General features: G+C 56.6%; 1 protein-coding gene across 17 annotated transcripts in view; it reads left to right on the top strand.

Annotated features, from left to right (window-relative positions):
* The window catches only part of Begain (brain-enriched guanylate kinase-associated), a 36255-nt gene extending 18624 nt beyond the window's left edge, over nt 1–17631 (top strand). For 6 of the 17 annotated variants that reach the window (XM_039112985.2, XM_063262545.1, XM_039112988.2 and 3 more), the window contains 5 exons: nt 10782–10943; nt 12070–12136; nt 12645–12752; nt 14295–14489; nt 15364–17630. In XM_039112985.2, the coding sequence (XP_038968913.1) occupies nt 10782–10943; nt 12070–12136; nt 12645–12752; nt 14295–14489; nt 15364–16707 (1876 nt within the window). In that variant the 3' untranslated portion in view covers nt 16708–17630. Of the gene's footprint in view, nt 1–285; nt 308–8279; nt 8370–8499; nt 8729–10781; nt 10944–12069; nt 12137–12644; nt 12753–14294; nt 14490–15363 lie in introns of those variants that run through there. The other 11 variants (XM_039112981.2, XM_039112984.2, NM_024163.2 and 8 more) reach the window with 8 other exon arrangements.

Here is a 17631-nt window from a genome sequence, read left to right as displayed (position 1 = left end):
GCTGGTTGGCTGTGGGTGGGGGCTGCCTCAGTGATTGGCCATCCCACTGAGCCACAAGCATTCCTGAGAGGTTGGGTCACAGTAGGCAAAGCTACTGTGGACATCCATGGACAAGTGTCCTGTGTGCGGCAGGGCACACATGATCATAGACCCAGAGGCACCCACCCGGTGCCACTGCCCAGGTCCTTGGCAACTTCCCTCCTCAGGTAGACATGGGGTCTCTCCTAGCTGGATTCCTGTCATTTGATATCCGTCTTGGGTGGCATCTCCAGGCACTTCCCCGAGGGATCCAGTGTGGCTGTGGATTGTGAGTATCTATACAGCCAGTTCCAGCAGGTCAGCGCCTTCTGTCACCACTTCCGCTCACTGTGGTCCTTGGGTGGACAGGACTTCACACCTTTGACACTGTTGCGTCTCAAGCTAGGGTGTTGGGTTGGCACTCGGGGCCTCAAGTGCCAGCAGGCACTCCACCTTTGAACAGAGCCCAGCTTGCTCCTACTCTCTGTTTGAAGTCTTTTGTGTGTTGCTAATGGATTTTCAGGATCCCAGCACGGCCGGCTGACTTCTTCTTCTTGAACTTGGTCCTGGTGTCCGGAGGTTGGTTTTATTTTCACAGGGACATCTGCTCACGCATTTGACCCATGCTTTCAACTTCTCACCTTAATGCTTTCACGGAGCCTTGGGTGGGCCAGGCTGTCCTCCAACGCTGGGATGGGGGTGGGGTGGGGGAGGGGCACACAGGAGGCTGGCTCCAGAGAAACAAGTGATTGTCAGGTAGCCTCACTCCCGTGTCAGCGTCCCCCTGGGGGCCACATGTGCTTTTCCTGAAACCAAGACTGAGGATGTAACCAAGACTCCAGACCCCTGCTCCGCAGGCCGGCCTCGGGTGTAGCCCCCAGCAGCCCACCTGCCCCGCCCCCCACATATGTCCCCACTCACTGGCTCCAACCTGCCCTCCCTCTCCTGCCTTGAAGGTCTGGCCTCAGCCCTCTGACTTGTCACTTGTACTCTAGTTTGCTCATTGGTCACAGGCTCAACACATTTATTAAGCACCACTGTTTACCAAGGATATTGTAATCAAGGAATATATAGAAGAAAATGCCCTAACCCGTTAGAGCAGATAGAAACCTTCCTAAATAAATAAAATTTACAGTTACATGTGCTTTGGGGACAGAAATGGGCTCATTGGTCACAGGCTCAACATATTTATTAAGCACCACTGTTTACCAAGGATATTATAATCAAGGAATATATAGAAGAAAATGCCCTAACCTGTTAGAGCAAATAGAAACCTTCCTAAATAAATAAAATTTACAGTTACATGTGCTTTGGGGACAGAAATGGGCTCATTGGTCACAGGCTCAACATATTTATTAAGCACCACTGTTTACCAAGGATATTATAATCAAGGAATATATAGAAGAAAATGCCCTAACCTGTTAGAGCAAATAGAAACCTTCCTAAATAAATAAAATTTACAGTTACATGTGCTTTGGGGACAGAAATGGGCTCATTGATCACAGGCTCAACACATTTATTAAGCACCACTGTTTACAAGGATATTGTAATCAAGGAATATAGAAGAAAATGCCCTAACCCGTTAGAGCAGATAGAAACCTTCCTAAATAAATAAAATTTACACTTAAATGTGCTTTGGGGACAGAAATGGGCTCATTGATCACAGGCTCAACACATTTATTAAGCACCACTGTTTACCAAGGATAGTGTAATCAAGGAATATATAGAAGAAAACGCCCTAACCTGTTAGAGCAGACAGAAACCTTCCTAAATAAATAAAATTTACAGTTACATGTGCTTTGGGGACAGAAATGGGAGGGTGACCAGCATGTGGGGGGGGCAGTTTTGCAAGCCTGGGAAGGTAGGCGAAGAACAAACCGGGAGAGAGGCCTGAGCTCCAGGCAAGAAGGAGATAACCACTGCAGGGTCCTGGTAAACTCTACATGGACTAGGGTCTGGAGGTGGAGCAGAAGGTGGGTTCTGAGGACAGAGGGGGCTCACTGAGCCAGATCTGCTGACAAATGTGGCATGACAGGTGGTAGACTTGAACTGCTGACAGAGAGATGGATGGCCCAGCAGCTGAGAGCATTTGTTCTTACAAAGGACCCAGGTTTGATTCCCAGCACATACAGACCAACTTGAAACTGTCCTCAAGTCCAATTCTAGGGAATCCAACACCCTCTTCTGACCTCCAGAGGTACCAGGCACACATCATGCACAGACATGCAACTAAAGTACTCATATACATAAAATAAGTCTTTAAAAAAACAATTAAAAAGAGAAAGAAAACAGCCACAAGAATGGGACCTTGGGACTTTCTGAGCTGCATAGGGTGGGGTTGGGGGGTGTCTGCTTCGTACACGCCCTGCAGTGGTCCAGGTAACCCACATCCCTAGCCAGGGCACCATGTGTCAGGAGGCCTCATGACCCTGGGGCAGAGTTGGAAGGAGGCTCAGGGGGCCTCTTAAGGGACATCATGGTGGTCACAAGTAGCCCATGGGCTTTGTTTCAGATAGGGAAACTAAGGCACCTCCAAGCCAGCTTCCTTCCTCACGAGTTGCCTCCTCCCAGATGCTAGCACTAAGTACACTGCCGGCACTCTGGAGACAGCCTGTGAGAGCATACATGCACGTGTCCAGAGGGGCAGACCTGTGGGGGTGAGGAGGAAGGGACACCGTGCAAGCTGGGTGTCTGAAGACCTAAGTGTTGATGGCTCTGGGCAGGGACTGTCCACCCTGCTCAACAGCCTATGTCCCTGACCATCCCAGACCTTGATGGTTTTATGACCACAGAGCGGAAAAGCAGGCCTCCTACAGCTGCCCTGATAGTGAGTGTCCCTGTGGTTGTTGATAGTGGCGAGGGGCCTGAAGATTTGTCCTCAAGCCAGCTTGGTGCCCAGTTGGCAGTAAAGCCCCCTGACCTGGGTTCTGAGGGGTATAGTGCCCAGGGGACAAGGGATAGCGAGGCCATCTGTCCACTGTCCTCTCCTGCATACTGACCCTGTCTTAGGGTGGAAGACAGTCTTGGGGAGGGGGGCAGGGATGAGAGTGCCAGGCAGGAGAGTTGGAGCCCCCCCATAAGGCTGAGTCCTGCAGATGCTCCCTGGGTCCTCGTAGCCCCTCTGCTTAGCCTCTCCCAGGTTCCTGTTTCTATTCTACCCCCCACTGCGATGCCCCCAACACAGCAAGGGCTGACAGCTCTCCGATAAGGAGCACCCCTGGAGGCTGTGCCTTCCCCTGACTGATCCCACACCACTTCCAGACCCCAGTTCCATATATCCTGTCCCAGGATGGACCTCCCTCCTACCCTTGTCCCCAACCCAAGCACAGCTTGGTGACCTCCCCTATCCAGGGTAACTGCTTCAAAACTAGGTCCAGAGCCTGTGGGGGAAGGGGAGTTGAGGAGCATAGGAAGGAAAGGGCCAATGGGAGGATGGGGGATTTCCAGGATTTTTCAGACATGGGAGAGGCTATCTACGAAGGGATTCCATGTGACGTACAGACAGGTGAGGCAGAAGGATGGAGACACCTAGACTTAGAAGCACTGGGGACCATGGCAGCCCGAGATATCTGCTACTGGGGATCATTGTGAGCGTGTGCACCCAGGGAAGGAGAGTGGCTGATCGGAAGCAGACATGAGGAGCAACCTCAAAGGATGCTGGGAAAGGGTAGGCAGCCGGATACCAGGTGAGGGACAGGAGGGGAACGACGACGGGCAGGCGTTACTCAGTGCTGCAAGCCAGGCGGGGATACAGAGACAGACAGCAGGGACAGAATACATTTCCGGCAGCGGAACGGACAGTGCCTGAAGATCAGGGAAGGTGGTTATTGAAGTGTGAAAAGCAGCTACCCACAGGACTGCTGGAAAGAATGATCTAGAAGGAGGGGCTCACCAATTCAGGAAAGAAGACTGGGATGGAACTGGCAGAAAGCAGGCAGGGCCCAGAGGGTTGTCCCGGGCGCATAGCACAGGTGTCAGGCAGATGTGGGTAGGTGGCACATGGGGGTGACATCTGTGGAGGTTCCCTTGGACGGCTTCCTGTGCTCCGTGCTGTAGGTGGGTGGAAGAAGAAAGAGGTGCTGGGGGTGGGGCAAGACACAAGGAAGATGGTGGCACCCCAGGTCAGCCCATCTTCAGGAGCTGAGTCCCGGTGGGGACCTCCTGTCCTTGGGGTGGGGGGTGAGGGCATCAGAAAAGCCTGGGGGAGGAGTTGTCGGAACAAAGAAAGGAGTGGCTCTACTGGGGGCAGGGGCCATACCCAGCCCTCTGGTTCTATAGCTGCCCTCGATATCTATCTCCACCAATCCCAAGGGCTCTCTAGGGCACAGCTCCCGGCACATGGTTCTCTTGAGAGAGGACGGCAGGGCTGCAGCTGCCTGATACGATGAGCTACTGCTGTAGCTCCTGATTCCTGACCGAGGGTCCTTGTCAACCTGAACTGCATAACCATGGAAGCTGGAGATAGAACCAGGGCGGATGCCCAGTGTGTGGAGACCTGTGATGCCTAGGGGCAACCCCCTTCCACACAACCCCTTGCTGTGGCCACAGAGCTACAAGTGACTGTCCCATCCCTAACACGCACCAATATGAAGGCACATGGGCATGCACGGGCGCACCCCCTTTCCGGGGGAGGGGGCTGTTGGTTTTGTGACACCTCAGTGACCATGACGGCAGCACAGTGGGGCTCCCATTAGCACCTGGCCTCTCCACTGGGGGCCAGGAGTTGGGGACAGCACAGCACAGAGCTGAGCTCAGCCAAATCCTGCGACCTAGGACAGGTCTGACCTTACCCACTCCGTACCTGTTTCCTCAGCTGGAAAGTGGGGGGGTGGGGAAGGGAGCTCTGAGGAGATGGTGGGGAGGATGGATGGGGCTCCCGAGCAGGCTTGAGTGTCCAGTCATCCACCGTCCGTGGCTCACCTGTCCTTGAGGGAGGGGGGGGGAAGCCACGTGTACGAATCGTGGAGCCATCTAGTGGTGACTATGGCACAATGGACTCTGAAGATATGCAGACTTGTCAGTACCGACATAATGCAGCACAGGTCAGCCCCCCCAGCCCCCCGGGGTGCTAAGGGTAGGTTGCTATGGCTATTCCGTGGGGTTGTGGTGACCCAGAGCCACCACAGGGAGGCTGGGGCAGTCCTTTGAGGTTTATCGATGTTTCTACCACCTGGGCATATGATACCCAGGGAGCTAGCTTGAGGCTCAGAGAGGACAGGTTAGGTAATCTGGGGAATTCTAGGCTACTTGACAACATGAACACAGCCCTGGGGACATACCTGGCCCTGCTCCTTCACTGTCAGATGCTGATACCTGAGATAGGTGCAGTGGGCAGGTGACCAGGCAGATCATCGAAACTCTCCACTCTGTAATAAGAATAAGAATACCCCAGGCCCTGAGGAGACAGGAAAGCCACTGGGCTCCAAGGCAAACACAGGCGGAGGCAGTGGTGGGGTGGCCTGAGAGCATCTGGACATTTAGGCTGGGTACAGTGGCCAGGGCAGGGTGTGGTCCGCTTAGCCATCCAATTGCCAGAAGAGCTTGGAGCTAGGAGGCCAGGGTGGTGTAGAAGACCCCTACACTCTTGCCTTCAAAGGTAGATAGGCCAGCGACTTGACCCTCCTGGGGAGCAGTTTTTACCCTCTCCAACTGGGCTTTCAGGTGGGGAAGAGTTAACCTGGGGCAGGCAGAGCAAGATCCTAGCAGAGGGGGACATGGGAACAAAGTCACCAAGATGAGAAGTGCTTGCAGCCTGTGAAGAATGACAAGCAATTTGGCGTTGTTGGAGCATGACTGCTGGGCCGGGCTGAACCATGCTAGAGAGAAGAAAGGCTGAACACACAGGCTTTCTGCAGGGCCCCACAAAACAGAGCTAGAGCAACCCCTGGCCTTCAACTGATCCTCTACCCGTGACCAACAGCCCAGCCCCAGCCCAGCCCCATGTGGACCAGAAGACAAACATGGGAATGGGTCCCCTGAAGGACAGGTGGCCCAGCACGCTGAGAAGACCCCTAGGGGCAGGAGAGGCTTTAAGCTGAGCATCCCAAGAAAGGGGAAGGAGGGTGGACATCCAGGGGTGGGGTAGCGTGGCTGGTGGGAGGGAGGGCAATGACTGGTGAGTCTTAGGAAGGAACTCGGAGGAAAGGCCCAGCTAGTTCAGGAGGCTTCAGCTAAGGGGTAGGGTCCACAGATGGGGCTGCAACCTTTCTTGCCTGGGCACACTGGAGTGGGCACAGGTGGCCTCGGGCTCCACAGGTGTCTGTGGCTGTGTGCACCTCAGATAAGTATCGATGGCCTCTGCTTCTCTGCTTCTGCATGAGGAGGCTCTGGTCTACACCTGCTGTTTCTTCAGCGTCCTGAGCTTTCTCTACCCTCAAGGACCCTTGCTGGTCCCCAGGGTCCCTCTGAGCTGCTTTGTCAGACATTTCTCAGGAGAGGAAGACAGACAGGTGTCAACAGATTCCTTCCCCTAGGAATGAGGATTACTTCCAAGCCTAGGAGGAAGTGAGCCCCAGGACATGCTGGGAAGCAGCACACGACAAGGCCCCACCCTGTCTCTTCCTGTGAGGCACCAGGCATCACCTTCTCTTCTACATCCTGGTGGTTTGGTCCCAGTGCAGTCAGCCTTGAGGATCGGGCTAGGGCAGCCTCTGGCCCTGCTACAGGTCAGCCCACTTCCTCCTATCTCCTCTCCTGAACAGGGTGCCAAGAGAGGAATAGGCTGGTCCACATCTCAGTCCTGAGACTTAGCTGGTGACATTGGGACTGTGGCATAAGATCTTTGGAGGCTTTCTTGGGTCTGAGAGAATGTTCCCTGTATCGAACGCTACACGGACAGTTTCCATGGGGTGTCCGGCTCAGGACAAAAGCAGATATTCAGTGGTGCTTAACAAATGCCCTGCAAGTGACCGGAATCTGACCATGTGTCCTCTCTTAGCCCAGATACATTCAACCTTCTCTGGGCCTCAGTTTCCCTTAGGTCCCAGTCTTCATCCAGTGCTGAGATACCCAAGCTTCTGAGGTCCCTGCAGAGGGGCTGTTGACTGGAGACTTGTTGGCAGGGGCTGCGAGGAGGACACCGTAGCCACTGGTGTTGACTTTTGGCCAAGCCAGGAAGGCAGACAGACGGCCCAGCCTACTTCAACATCTGCTACCATATGAAGGGCTAAGGACCCCTGACCCCCGACCCCTGGAGCCGTCAACCCATCACTCGATGCCTATGGGAACTTTTCTCTAGTGACAAAATTTGATCCTAAGAAAAGTTTTTCTTCAGATTTTTCATCTATAGAAAAGATGACAGACCCAGAAAAGTATTCATTTTTTTTTAATTCCCCGGCATTCCACTGCCCAGGCATAACAAATGAACGTTTCTTTTCTTCTGTGATAGTCTGCTCAGTGAGCCTTTTAAACAGGATTACACAGCTCTCCGCACGTCTGCCTTGTCCTGAAGCCTTTTTTGAAAACCCAGTTTCTGGGCCAGCCAGGAGTTTCTGTGGGTGAAACTGGCCCACCTCGGTGGCTGCTTGACTGAACCTCAGCCCTAAGCTTGTTTTCCATGTGTCCCTTCAAATCCATGTGTCAGGCCTGACCAGGCAGGTTCCAGGCAGACCATGGCCCTGTGACGGCCACACATGTGTGGCACTATCCTCCAGTGGGCCCCGGGCCAGATCAGAACTGAGCCAGACCTGTGTCCTCTCCTGTACCCTCCCACTGTCCAGCTAGACTCCAACACGGGCATGCAGGGCTGGGGTAGATGAACAAGGTCCCAGCAGAAGATAAAGAGACATCTATCATCTGCAGACCCCAAAGCCTGAAGGACAGTCATGTAGCTCTCTCTGTATCAGCCACTGTGGCCTCCCTGCAGAGAGGAGCTGCCTGCCCCTTTCATCAGGAAGTCATGCACATCAGGAACAGAGTCTGCCAGAAACCCAGCCCCAATTCAGGACAGGTGATTGACAGATCTAGAGCAGGTGGGAGGGGAGACTCTCTCCCTACAACATACCTGAGGCTAAGATAGAGGGCACAGGGCTGTGGATAGGAAGAGAACCCCCAAATTAACCAGCGGGTAGCCAAGGAACCCTACCCCAGCCGGACTTAGTGTCCCCAATGAGCTCAGAGCCTTTGGAACCACCAGTGGGGCCATCAGATGCACAGCCGCCCCTCAGTAATCCTGCCCTCTTGTCTCTCGGCCTCAGCCCGGGGCTATGGCCCCATGCTGCACCCCCACGTATTCTGAGCAGCTCTGTCCTCTTCACCCACAGGCTGCACAGCCCCTGGGTGCCCTTGTGCCTCGGGCAGCCCCGAGTCCTGCAGGGTCGCCTGGCCAGGTCCTTACCCTCGCTCTGGGACAGGTAACACACCTGTTGTCTCGCCTTGTACACCCCCCCCCACTCCTTGGTGTCTCTTTGTCTGTCCCAGGACTTGTGTCCTGTGTCTGCGTCCAGCTCCCCAGGACAGATGGGCTCAGAAGAAGGCTCTTGGCTCACAATACCTTGTCCCTACAGCCCAGCTCCTGTCTTTGGGCTCCTGTGAGTGGCAGAGAGGCCTTCTAGAGGGAAAGCCGTTCCTTCGGGCCCCTATTGAAGCATTGGGGTCAAGACTCTAATGCCTGCTCAAGGTCTTCCAGGGAGTAAAGAGGCGCAACAATGTAGCAGCCCTTCCCTCACCTGGATACTGACCAAAAGGAAGCCAGCATCATCACTCCTGGATGGTGAGGCTCTGGCTGGCTGCTCCTGGGTCCTCAGCCTTCTTCCCCTGAACCTATATTAATGGGCTCTTTCAATGGTTCCCCTTCATAATTTGATAGCCTTCTGTAAACTGAAATACCCCCCCAAAAAACAAAGAAGAGGCCTATGTTGGGACCAGGAAGCCCTGACCCAGCCACTACTCCTGTCCAGCCAAATCCTTGCCTGTTAGGAGCACAGGAGCCTACGACTTAAGCTAGTTTCCCGGTGGTCTTGCAACCCCACTCCCACACAGTGACACCTCCCACCCCATCCTGCTGTGTCAGGTCTTGTACCCAGCACAGGTACCGGTGACAGCTGTGCCCCCTATACATGGAAAGGGCATTCTGCATTACAGAGTGGAAACTGAGGCCCTGGGAGAGACCCAGTTAGTCCGTGGGGGAATCAGACATTGGATGGAGATGGTGGCAATACCCAAGTAACCACCAGGGTCCTTTCTGTCCGGGAGCTTCTGACCCCAGGGTATGTGAGGGAGGGACAAGGAGGAGTTGCCATGGCCCTCTCTAGGTTTCAGGGTTCAGAGGGCAGACTGGAAGCAATGGGACACACACTGGTGGGTGGAGTCCAAGAAGACGCTGAGGGAAATAGCAGGCCTGGCCAGACAGAGGCCTACAGGTAGGGACATGTCAGATGCAAGGGAGAAGACACTGTGGGGATGCCACCAGCAACGACTGAGGATGTGTCTGGGTCAGGGGTCTAGGTGATGTAACCACTGGAGCAAGCAGGCTGGAGGAGGCCTAGCAGCTTTGTCTGCTGGTCAACAACTGTCCTGGATGGGTAGATGGCTACAGTGGCTGGAAGGAAGGGCTGGTGGACCAGTGAGTCACCCCATGTCTAGAAGGCCACTAGGTTCGCAGGGTAAAACTAAGGCTCTGTGGAGCAATGCTTCTCGGTGGGTCCCAGCTCTGCACCTTCTGCACCATGGAGTCTACTCCTGTTGGTTGGTTCTTAAAGCAAGGGAAAGAAAGGGCGGGGGGCAGGGTCCAAACTGAGTAAAGATGGATGGCTGTTGGCAGGTGGGGAAGGCTGCCGCACAGGCCTTAGGAAGGGTCAAGGTCAAAGGCAAGGGCCTGACTTGCAGTTACAGCCTCCGAAGAGCTTGACCTGGAGGCTGGCAGAGTGCAGAGAGTCAGGCTGAGGGGGCCACCCCAGCAGATGGACAGTGCCCTCGCCTATTCCCAAGGGCACAGTCTCTTTCCGTAGTCTGAGACCTACAGTCAGGAGCCCCTGCAAGGAAACCCCAACCTCTGGGGCTACTGCCCATGACAACTCTGCTTTGGATGAAGTGGGGGTGCTCCCACAAAGGAGGGAAGGCCTGAGCGGCTGCCTGGAGTGGGTTGGTGCAGCCAGGCGGGCTTCCTGGAGGAGAACAGCTTCGGGACAGCTGGGCAGGGTGGCAGAACACCTACCTACCTGGCAGCTGGGCCTGTGTGGGCAGCAGTGCCTTGCCTCTGGGTTTCCTTTGCTACTTGGGATTCTCTTTTGGAGGATTGACTCTTGGGAGGACCCGCCTCCTTCCCTTAGGCCTGGGCGGGAATCCAGGCTTAATATGGTGGCTGGGAGTGTGTCTGCGACACGTGCAGCTTACTCACAGGGCTGAGGACACCTCGGGTGGGCAGCCTGCACACCCTCCACGCCCCTCACTGGATTTTGAGTCAGGGAGGTCCCACAGCACATCTGGGCAGAGGTGTGGCTTCTGGTACCCGCCACCTCCTACCTCCCGCCCTCTGCCTTACAGCAAGTCTACTAGAAGTTACCACCCTCTTGGGTGTTGGGTCTCCCAGTGTGCAGAGTCCTGATCCCAGAGGTGACATGTGTGCTGGCGCAGCCGCCATAGGGGGATGGGGAGGTTGGGGGTTATGCCCGAGTGCACACATGCAAGTGTCTGAGTTCACACATGCAAGTGTCTGAGTGCACACATGCAAGCCTGAGTGCCCATAGCATGCCTGGCTGGCCAGTGTGGCCTCGGTTTTCCCATGCTCAGTGCCACAGCCTGGTCAGCTGCCTGGTGTCTTGCAGTGCGCTGCAGGAACAGAAGGGCGAGCTGCGCAAGCGCCTGTCCTACACCACGCACAAGTTGGAGAAGCTGGAGACGGAGTTTGACTCCACCCGCCACTATCTGGAGATTGAGCTGAGGCGCGCACAGGAGGAGCTGGACAAGGTCACCGAGAAACTGCGCAGGTGAGGATAGGGCCATGATGGAAAGGGGGGTGTGGTCAGGGGAAGGAGATGGATCATTCCAGTCCCACCTCTGGATCGCTCCTTCCTGCAGAGCCAAGAGCAGAGCGGCCCACCTAGGGGAACCTGGGGCCACTGATACTAGTGGCAGGCTCCTTTAACTCCCTCTTCAAGACCTGGCTCCTCACGCCCTCGTACATGCTCTGCTCTGGCTTTGGACAAGCCAGCAGCAGCACAGAAGGGTCTGCTTCCAGTCCCCTCTGGGCACAAGTCTCCTGAGATGAATCTGAATGTAGGAGCTTCATCCTTGAGTGGCTTGGGGACCCAGGACACATTGAGAGGACAGTTCTTAACATATTTCCCTTCTGTGCGTTTCTTTTCCTAAGCCCTATTGTGGGCATCCCCGGCTTAGGAATACAAAGGCGACACAGACTGCTGGAGGTCGAATTTGTTTAAAATATTTAGAGTAGCAGCTGGCGCTGTCCTGAGGGCATTTCGTCCCTCATCGAGTGGCCCCATTCTTCTGGGCTTCTGAATGTCACCATCAAGCTGTGCAGAAGCCAAGCTTGGACTGTGCAGCCAGACCTTTGTTAAAGTCCCAGCTCTACAACTTAACTGTATTAAGCATCTTTTTGTGTCCCTTTCCCATCAGCAAGGCAGAAATAATACTGCCAAGGTCATCTAGAGGACACACAGGCCACCATACCCAGTTCCCCAGCCACCAGCAATAGATGTCCACAGCTCATGGCTCTGTCTCTTCCTGCTTTCCCAAGTGGAACCACACTTGCTCACTGGCACTCATCGCAGGGTACATGGGTCTCCTTCACATGTGCAACTGACCCATAAACCACCCTGCCAGCATCTGAGACGTGGCTATGCCTTCCTGTGTCCTCTCCAAGGAGCCCTGCTGTGGGTGTGCAGAACAACAAGGCTTCGGCCATGGCCTAGGGGAAAACCCTGACAGAATTAGGTTTGATCAGATCTTAAGTGCAGGCACTGAATCAGGTAGAGCTGGTGGGGTGAGCTTAGGTGCCTGGCAGCCATGTTAAGGGCACGATGGCAGTGAGGTTGCTGGGGTGGCAGGAAGGCCAGGCCTTACAAGCCACGACCATGTTGCTTCCTGCTGTAGGATTCAGAGCAACTACATGGCACTCCAGAGGATCAACCAAGAGCTGGAAGACAAGCTGTACCGGATGGTGAGGCTCCAGCACTTCTTCTCACTGTTGAGGCTTGCTCTCCTAAGTGGGAGGTCCCCTCAGGATAACAATGAGGTGGGGTCCAGGGCGGCTGAGCCTGTGCGGTCAGTGCAGAGAACAGCCATGGGGTTCTGGTACCCTCTTATATTAGAATGAGGAGGCTCCCCCTCGGTTTTGTCTCGCGTTGGGTGCTCGGTGCCTGCCTGTGCAGGGCAGGCAGGGGCCATGCTGAGCGACATTCTCCAACTCAGTGGGTGAGACGGACAGGGCAAGCCATCCCCCACCCCCCACCTCAAAGCTGGACATCAGGAGTAGGCGGCTGAGGCTCAGTGGAATCCACTGGCTTAGGCCGGCCCAGCTGGTCAGTAGTGGGATGGGATTAAACCGGGGGCAGTCTGCAGTCTTAGCTCTTGCACCATTCGCCTTCTGCGCACCTTGCCATCAGCAGCCTTGACCCAACAGCTGGGCTGTGGCACTAACCACGCAGCACTCCTTCCCCATTGCCCAGGGCCAGCACTATGAGGAAGAGAAGCGTGCCATGAGCCACGAGATTGTCGCCCTCAACAGCCACCTGCTGGAGGCTAAGGTGACCATTGACAAGCTGTCAGAAGACAACGTGAGTGCCGTGGGCATTTGGCGCCTGGAGGGATGTGGCTGGCAGGTGTTTTCAGGGGCTTCCCAGGGGAAGCCGTGGCAGGCAGGACCTTTCTGATTCAAAGGGACTCCAGCCTGGCTCCGGAGAAGGGTGTGGGCAGGGCAGTGAGGACTTGGAGCCATGTTCGTGATCACTGGGAAAGGACAGAGCTCTGATGGAAGGGCAGATGGGATTCAGTAGGTCTCTATCCCACACAAGATCCTAGACCACTCAGGACTTTTAGCTTCAGCCAGCCCCAGTATCATACCACAGCTGTGTAGATATCCAGAGGGCCCCGTGAGATGGCCGCCACCCTGCCACTGTCCCCTGTGGGCTGACCGTGGACACACTATGCTCCTTACTGCAAGATTGTATGAGGTTCTGAGATTAGTCTGGCTGACACAGTCTGAGGAAAGAAAAAATGCTGCCCTTCTGAAGTTTAAGTCTGTCTGGGGAAAGCGCAGAGTTCATTGAACAGCCAGCAGTCTGGGCGGTGTGCTAGAAGTGCGAAGTTGCCTAAGTGTGACAGCTGTGGTTTCTGTTAGTCTCACTGGTGTATCGATTAGGATTTGGAGACTTGACACTCAGTGACCTGGTGGCCTGGGCCCTTCCTGGGACAGGGAGGTCCCAAGCAGAAGACAACTCAAGCAAGGGAGGGGCCCAGCTCTGGCGTTCAGTGACTTTCCAAGGTGGCGTCCCCTACTCATCGTGGCTGACCTGGGCTGGCTGTGCAGTGCTCACAGGCTGCTGGTTCCCATGATAGCTGCTGTGGGGTCTTATGCGGGCCGACTTGTAACTCTGCTCCCAGGAAGTTCAGGGAGGAGTTGAGGGGCTGGGAGACCCAGTGTCCCTCCCTCAGGCAGGCCCGGTGCGAAGGTGGGTCGGCAGAGGGCTGCTTAGGACAGTGGTCCAGGCTGAGTGGAGCTGAGGCAGTAGTCCTGAGCTCTTTTGTAGGTGCGTCCTAGGCCAGCTGCAGTTTCCGGAGAGCAGGAAGGGACAACAGGCACATGCAACAGAGATTTATTTCCAAAGGGGAAGCACCCCTCATTCCTACTGTTTGCATCTGTTTTCAGCTCAGGAGGCTGAGCAGGGTCCCACTTGCACCTGGGATCACATGCCTGCCCTGACCCCAGCCCCGAGGCCAGGCAACACCTTGAAGTGTTGAGCCACAAATGGGAGACTAAGATAGGAGGGCTGGGGTTCATCCATGTCCTTGATTTGTGCCCAGCACTCCCACTGAGTCATCTTTGGAGGGAGTCCAGGAGCTGCAGGAAGAAGAACCCCAGACCTGGTAGACCAACCTGCTAACTTCTGGGAGCTCAGAGCTGATGGGGGCCCACCTGCTGCTTCCTCAGCCCGTGGAGGGCCTGGTGTTGACTGGGCACCCTCCACACACCAGCAGGTCGAAGCAGTGACAGTGTGGAGCCCAGGCAGGGACCAGCCTCTGCTCTCCCCTCCCATTGCCCTGCTGGCTCTGGGCGCTAGCCAGGGCGTCTGCGCCAAACGCCGTCTCTTGTCTTCCAGGAGCTCTATAGGAAGGACTGCAATCTAGCGGCCCAGCTGCTGCAGTGCAGCCAGACCTACGGCAGGGTCCATAAGGTGTCCGAGGTAACGTGGCCCCGCCCCACAGCCAGGCCCGCCCCGTCCCAGGACCACCCGGCTCCTTTTGGGCCACCCCACCCCGAAGCCTCTCCCCACCCTCCAGGAAGAAGCTACCCGGTGAGCCTGAACCCTCGCCCCTCGTGCACCTGGGTCCCGGCTTCCTGATGGTGAACGGTGCCCCCACACCACACTTCCCAGACAGACCCACTCTTGGGCCGCACACACCTGTTTCATTTGAGGGCTGCCCCTCGTCTGTACCTCACACAGCCACCAAGGGGTCACAATTAGGGACAAGACACAGACATCAAGGACAGGGGCTCTGTTGAAGGCACAGTGAGCTGCAGGAAAGCCAAGTCAGCACTAGGCTGCCTGGTACCAAACTGAATTAGACAGAGCCCATGCTGGCTGTCTGTGACCATTTCAGTCAGACGTCTCTCTCACCACACGTACACAAGGAATCTCCTACATAGACCCCTTTCCATGACCTCTTTCCCTAGGCCTGGCCAAACCTACGACACTCACAAAATAGATCAAACAGTAGCGGGACACCCTCTACCTGCCACAGGCACTCTGTGGAAACCCTTGGCCTAGCACTGACCAATCTTTGTTGCATCTGTTTTCTGAGTCTGTCTTGTTCAGCAGTGCATGAGGGAGGGGGCCCAAGTCACCCCTCACTAGGCAGGACCCAGAAAGGGTGCTGGACTGGATACTAGGTTCTCTAGACTGACCACCACCTACCTCTGTTGGGCCCATTGGAGTAGGGCGGGTGGGAAACAATGATGGGGAGCCCCAGGTGCTGAGGACATCTTTGTCCTTGGGGGTTGTTTGTCCCCGCTGGTGTGAGGTGAGACACCTGGGGCGGCCTGTCGTCTGTCTGTCTGTCCGTCTTTCTCTGTCTGCGATGTTGGTGTGGCCGTGGCCTCGGGGCCAGGGGTGAGCCTCTTTGCTATGACCTGTCCCCATTCTCCTCTCCTCCTCACGCCCGTTCCAGCTGCCCTCGGACTTCCAGCAGCGTGTGAGCCTGCATATGGAGAAGCATGGCTGCAGCCTGCCGTCCCCACTGTGCCATCCGTCCTACGCCGACAGCGTGCCCACCTGCGTCATCGCCAAGGTGCTGGAGAAGCCCGACCCTGGCAGCCTGTCCTCGCGCATGTCGGATGCCTCGGCCCGCGACCTGGCCTACCGCGACGGAGTGGAGAACCCGGGCCCGCGACCCCCGTACAAGGGAGACATCTACTGCAGCGACACGGCTCTCTACTGCCCTGACGAGCGAGATCACGACCGGCGGCCCAGCGTGGACACGCCGGTGACCGACGTGGGCTTCCTGCGTGCGCAGAATTCCACCGACAGCCTGGCGGAAGAGGAGGAGGCCGAGGCGGCGGCCTTCCCGGAGGCCTACCGTCGCGAGGCCTTCCAGGGCTACGCGGCCTCGCTGCCCACGTCCAGCTCCTACTCCAGCTTCAGCGCCACGTCCGAGGAGAAGGAGCACGCGCAGGCCAGCACGCTGACCGCCTCGCAGCAGGCCATCTACCTGAACAGCCGCGAAGAGCTCTTCAGCCGCAAGCCGCCCTCCGCCACCTACGGCAGCAGCCCTCGCTACGCCAAGGCCGCGGCCACCCTGGGCTCCCCGCTCGAGGCCCAGGTAGCCCCAGGCTTCGCTCGGACTGTGTCTCCGTACCCGGCCGAGCCCTACCGCTATCCGGCCTCCCAGCAGGCTCTCATGCCTCCCAACCTGTGGAGCCTGCGGGCCAAGCCGAGCGGTAACCGGCTTGCCGCCCGGGAGGACATTCGAGGCCAGTGGCGGCCCCTGAGCGTGGAGGATGTGGGCGCCTACTCTTACCAGGCCGGCGCTGCAGGCCGCGCCGCCTCGCCCTGCAACTTCTCAGAACGTTTCTACGGCGGCGGTGGCGGCGGCGGCAGCCCGGGCAAGAATGCCGAGGGCCGTGCCAGCCCCCTCTATGCCAGCTACAAAGCCGATAGTTTCTCGGAGGGCGATGACCTCTCCCAGGGTCATCTGGCCGAGCCCTGCTTCCTCCGAGCGGGTGGTGATCTGAGCCTCAGCCCCAGCCGTTCAGCTGATCCTCTCCCTGGCTATGCCACCAGTGACGGGGATGGGGATAGGCTCGGGGTGCAGCTGTGTGGGCCTGGCAGTAGCCCGGAGCCCGAGCACGGCTCCCGGGATTCCCTGGAGCCTAGCTCCATGGAGGCCTCTCCCGAAATGCACCCTCCAACCCGCCTCAGCCCCCAGCAGGCCTTCCCAAGGACTGGAGGCTCTGGGCTGAGCCGCAAGGACAGTCTCACTAAGGCCCAGCTCTACGGAACCCTGCTCAACTGACTGCCATCAGCAGGCTGCAGTCAGGGGCTCCCTACCACCCTGCCCCATATAGGGAGTAGCTAACCCCCTCGTCCCAACCCCTGCTAAGGAACTCCAGTTCCAGTTCCAGTTCCTGTTCCAGTTCCAGTTCCTGTTCCAGTTCCTGTTCCAGTTCCAGTTCCCGTTCCTGTTCCAGTTCCTGTTCCAGTTCCAGTTCCCGTTCCAGTTCCCGTTCCTGTTCCAGTTCCCGTTCCAGTTCCTGTTCCAGTTCCAGTTCCTCCTGACCCTGTTACTAACACCCCAGTAGAACCTGAAAAGACCCCCTCTGCCAATCGTCTTGTCCACCCCAGCCTCTGCTGCAAACCCTACCCAGAATATTTCCGCTCTGCACCCTTCCCTGAAGTGAGCATCCCCTGTTTTATAAGTGAAGCTATTTTTTTAGGGAAAAAGAGCGTTTGTTCACGCACTTGCTGCCAACTTCTGGATGGCAGCCTTGGCGTACCCCACACGAAGTTCCTTCATTTCCAGTGAGGGTGCTTGGGGCCTGCCCCAGGGAAGGGGAGGCTGGGGCCCTAGAGGGACCAGTCTCCACAAGTAGGGAGAAGCCAGCAACAAGGGAATTCTGAAGTTCTGAACACTGAGGAGGGGAACCAAAGCCACTTAGGGCGCAGAAAATGTCTTATGCTCGCTCCCGTGTCACAGTGCAGCCAGCACTCCGCCCTGATCCACCCTGAGCTCTTCCGTGGCCCGGCCTGTGGGCCCAAGAGGGGCCAGGGACACCCCCAGAACAGCCGGTGCTCGTTCCTCCCCTCCCCCTCCCAACACCACCCGACTCTACCTCAGACATGAGGCTCCTCCCACCCTTGTGCACCTGTCGTCTGTGATGCATGCCGTCCGTTAGAACTGTATTTCACATTCCTTAATAAAGGACAGCAGTGGAAAGAG

This window comes from Rattus norvegicus, chromosome 6 (assembly GCF_036323735.1).
Source record: "Rattus norvegicus strain BN/NHsdMcwi chromosome 6, GRCr8, whole genome shotgun sequence".
NCBI lineage: Eukaryota > Metazoa > Chordata > Mammalia > Rodentia > Muridae > Rattus > Rattus norvegicus.
The sequence above is the reverse complement of the archived record's forward strand: the minus strand, read 5'-3'. Positions and strand labels throughout refer to the sequence as shown.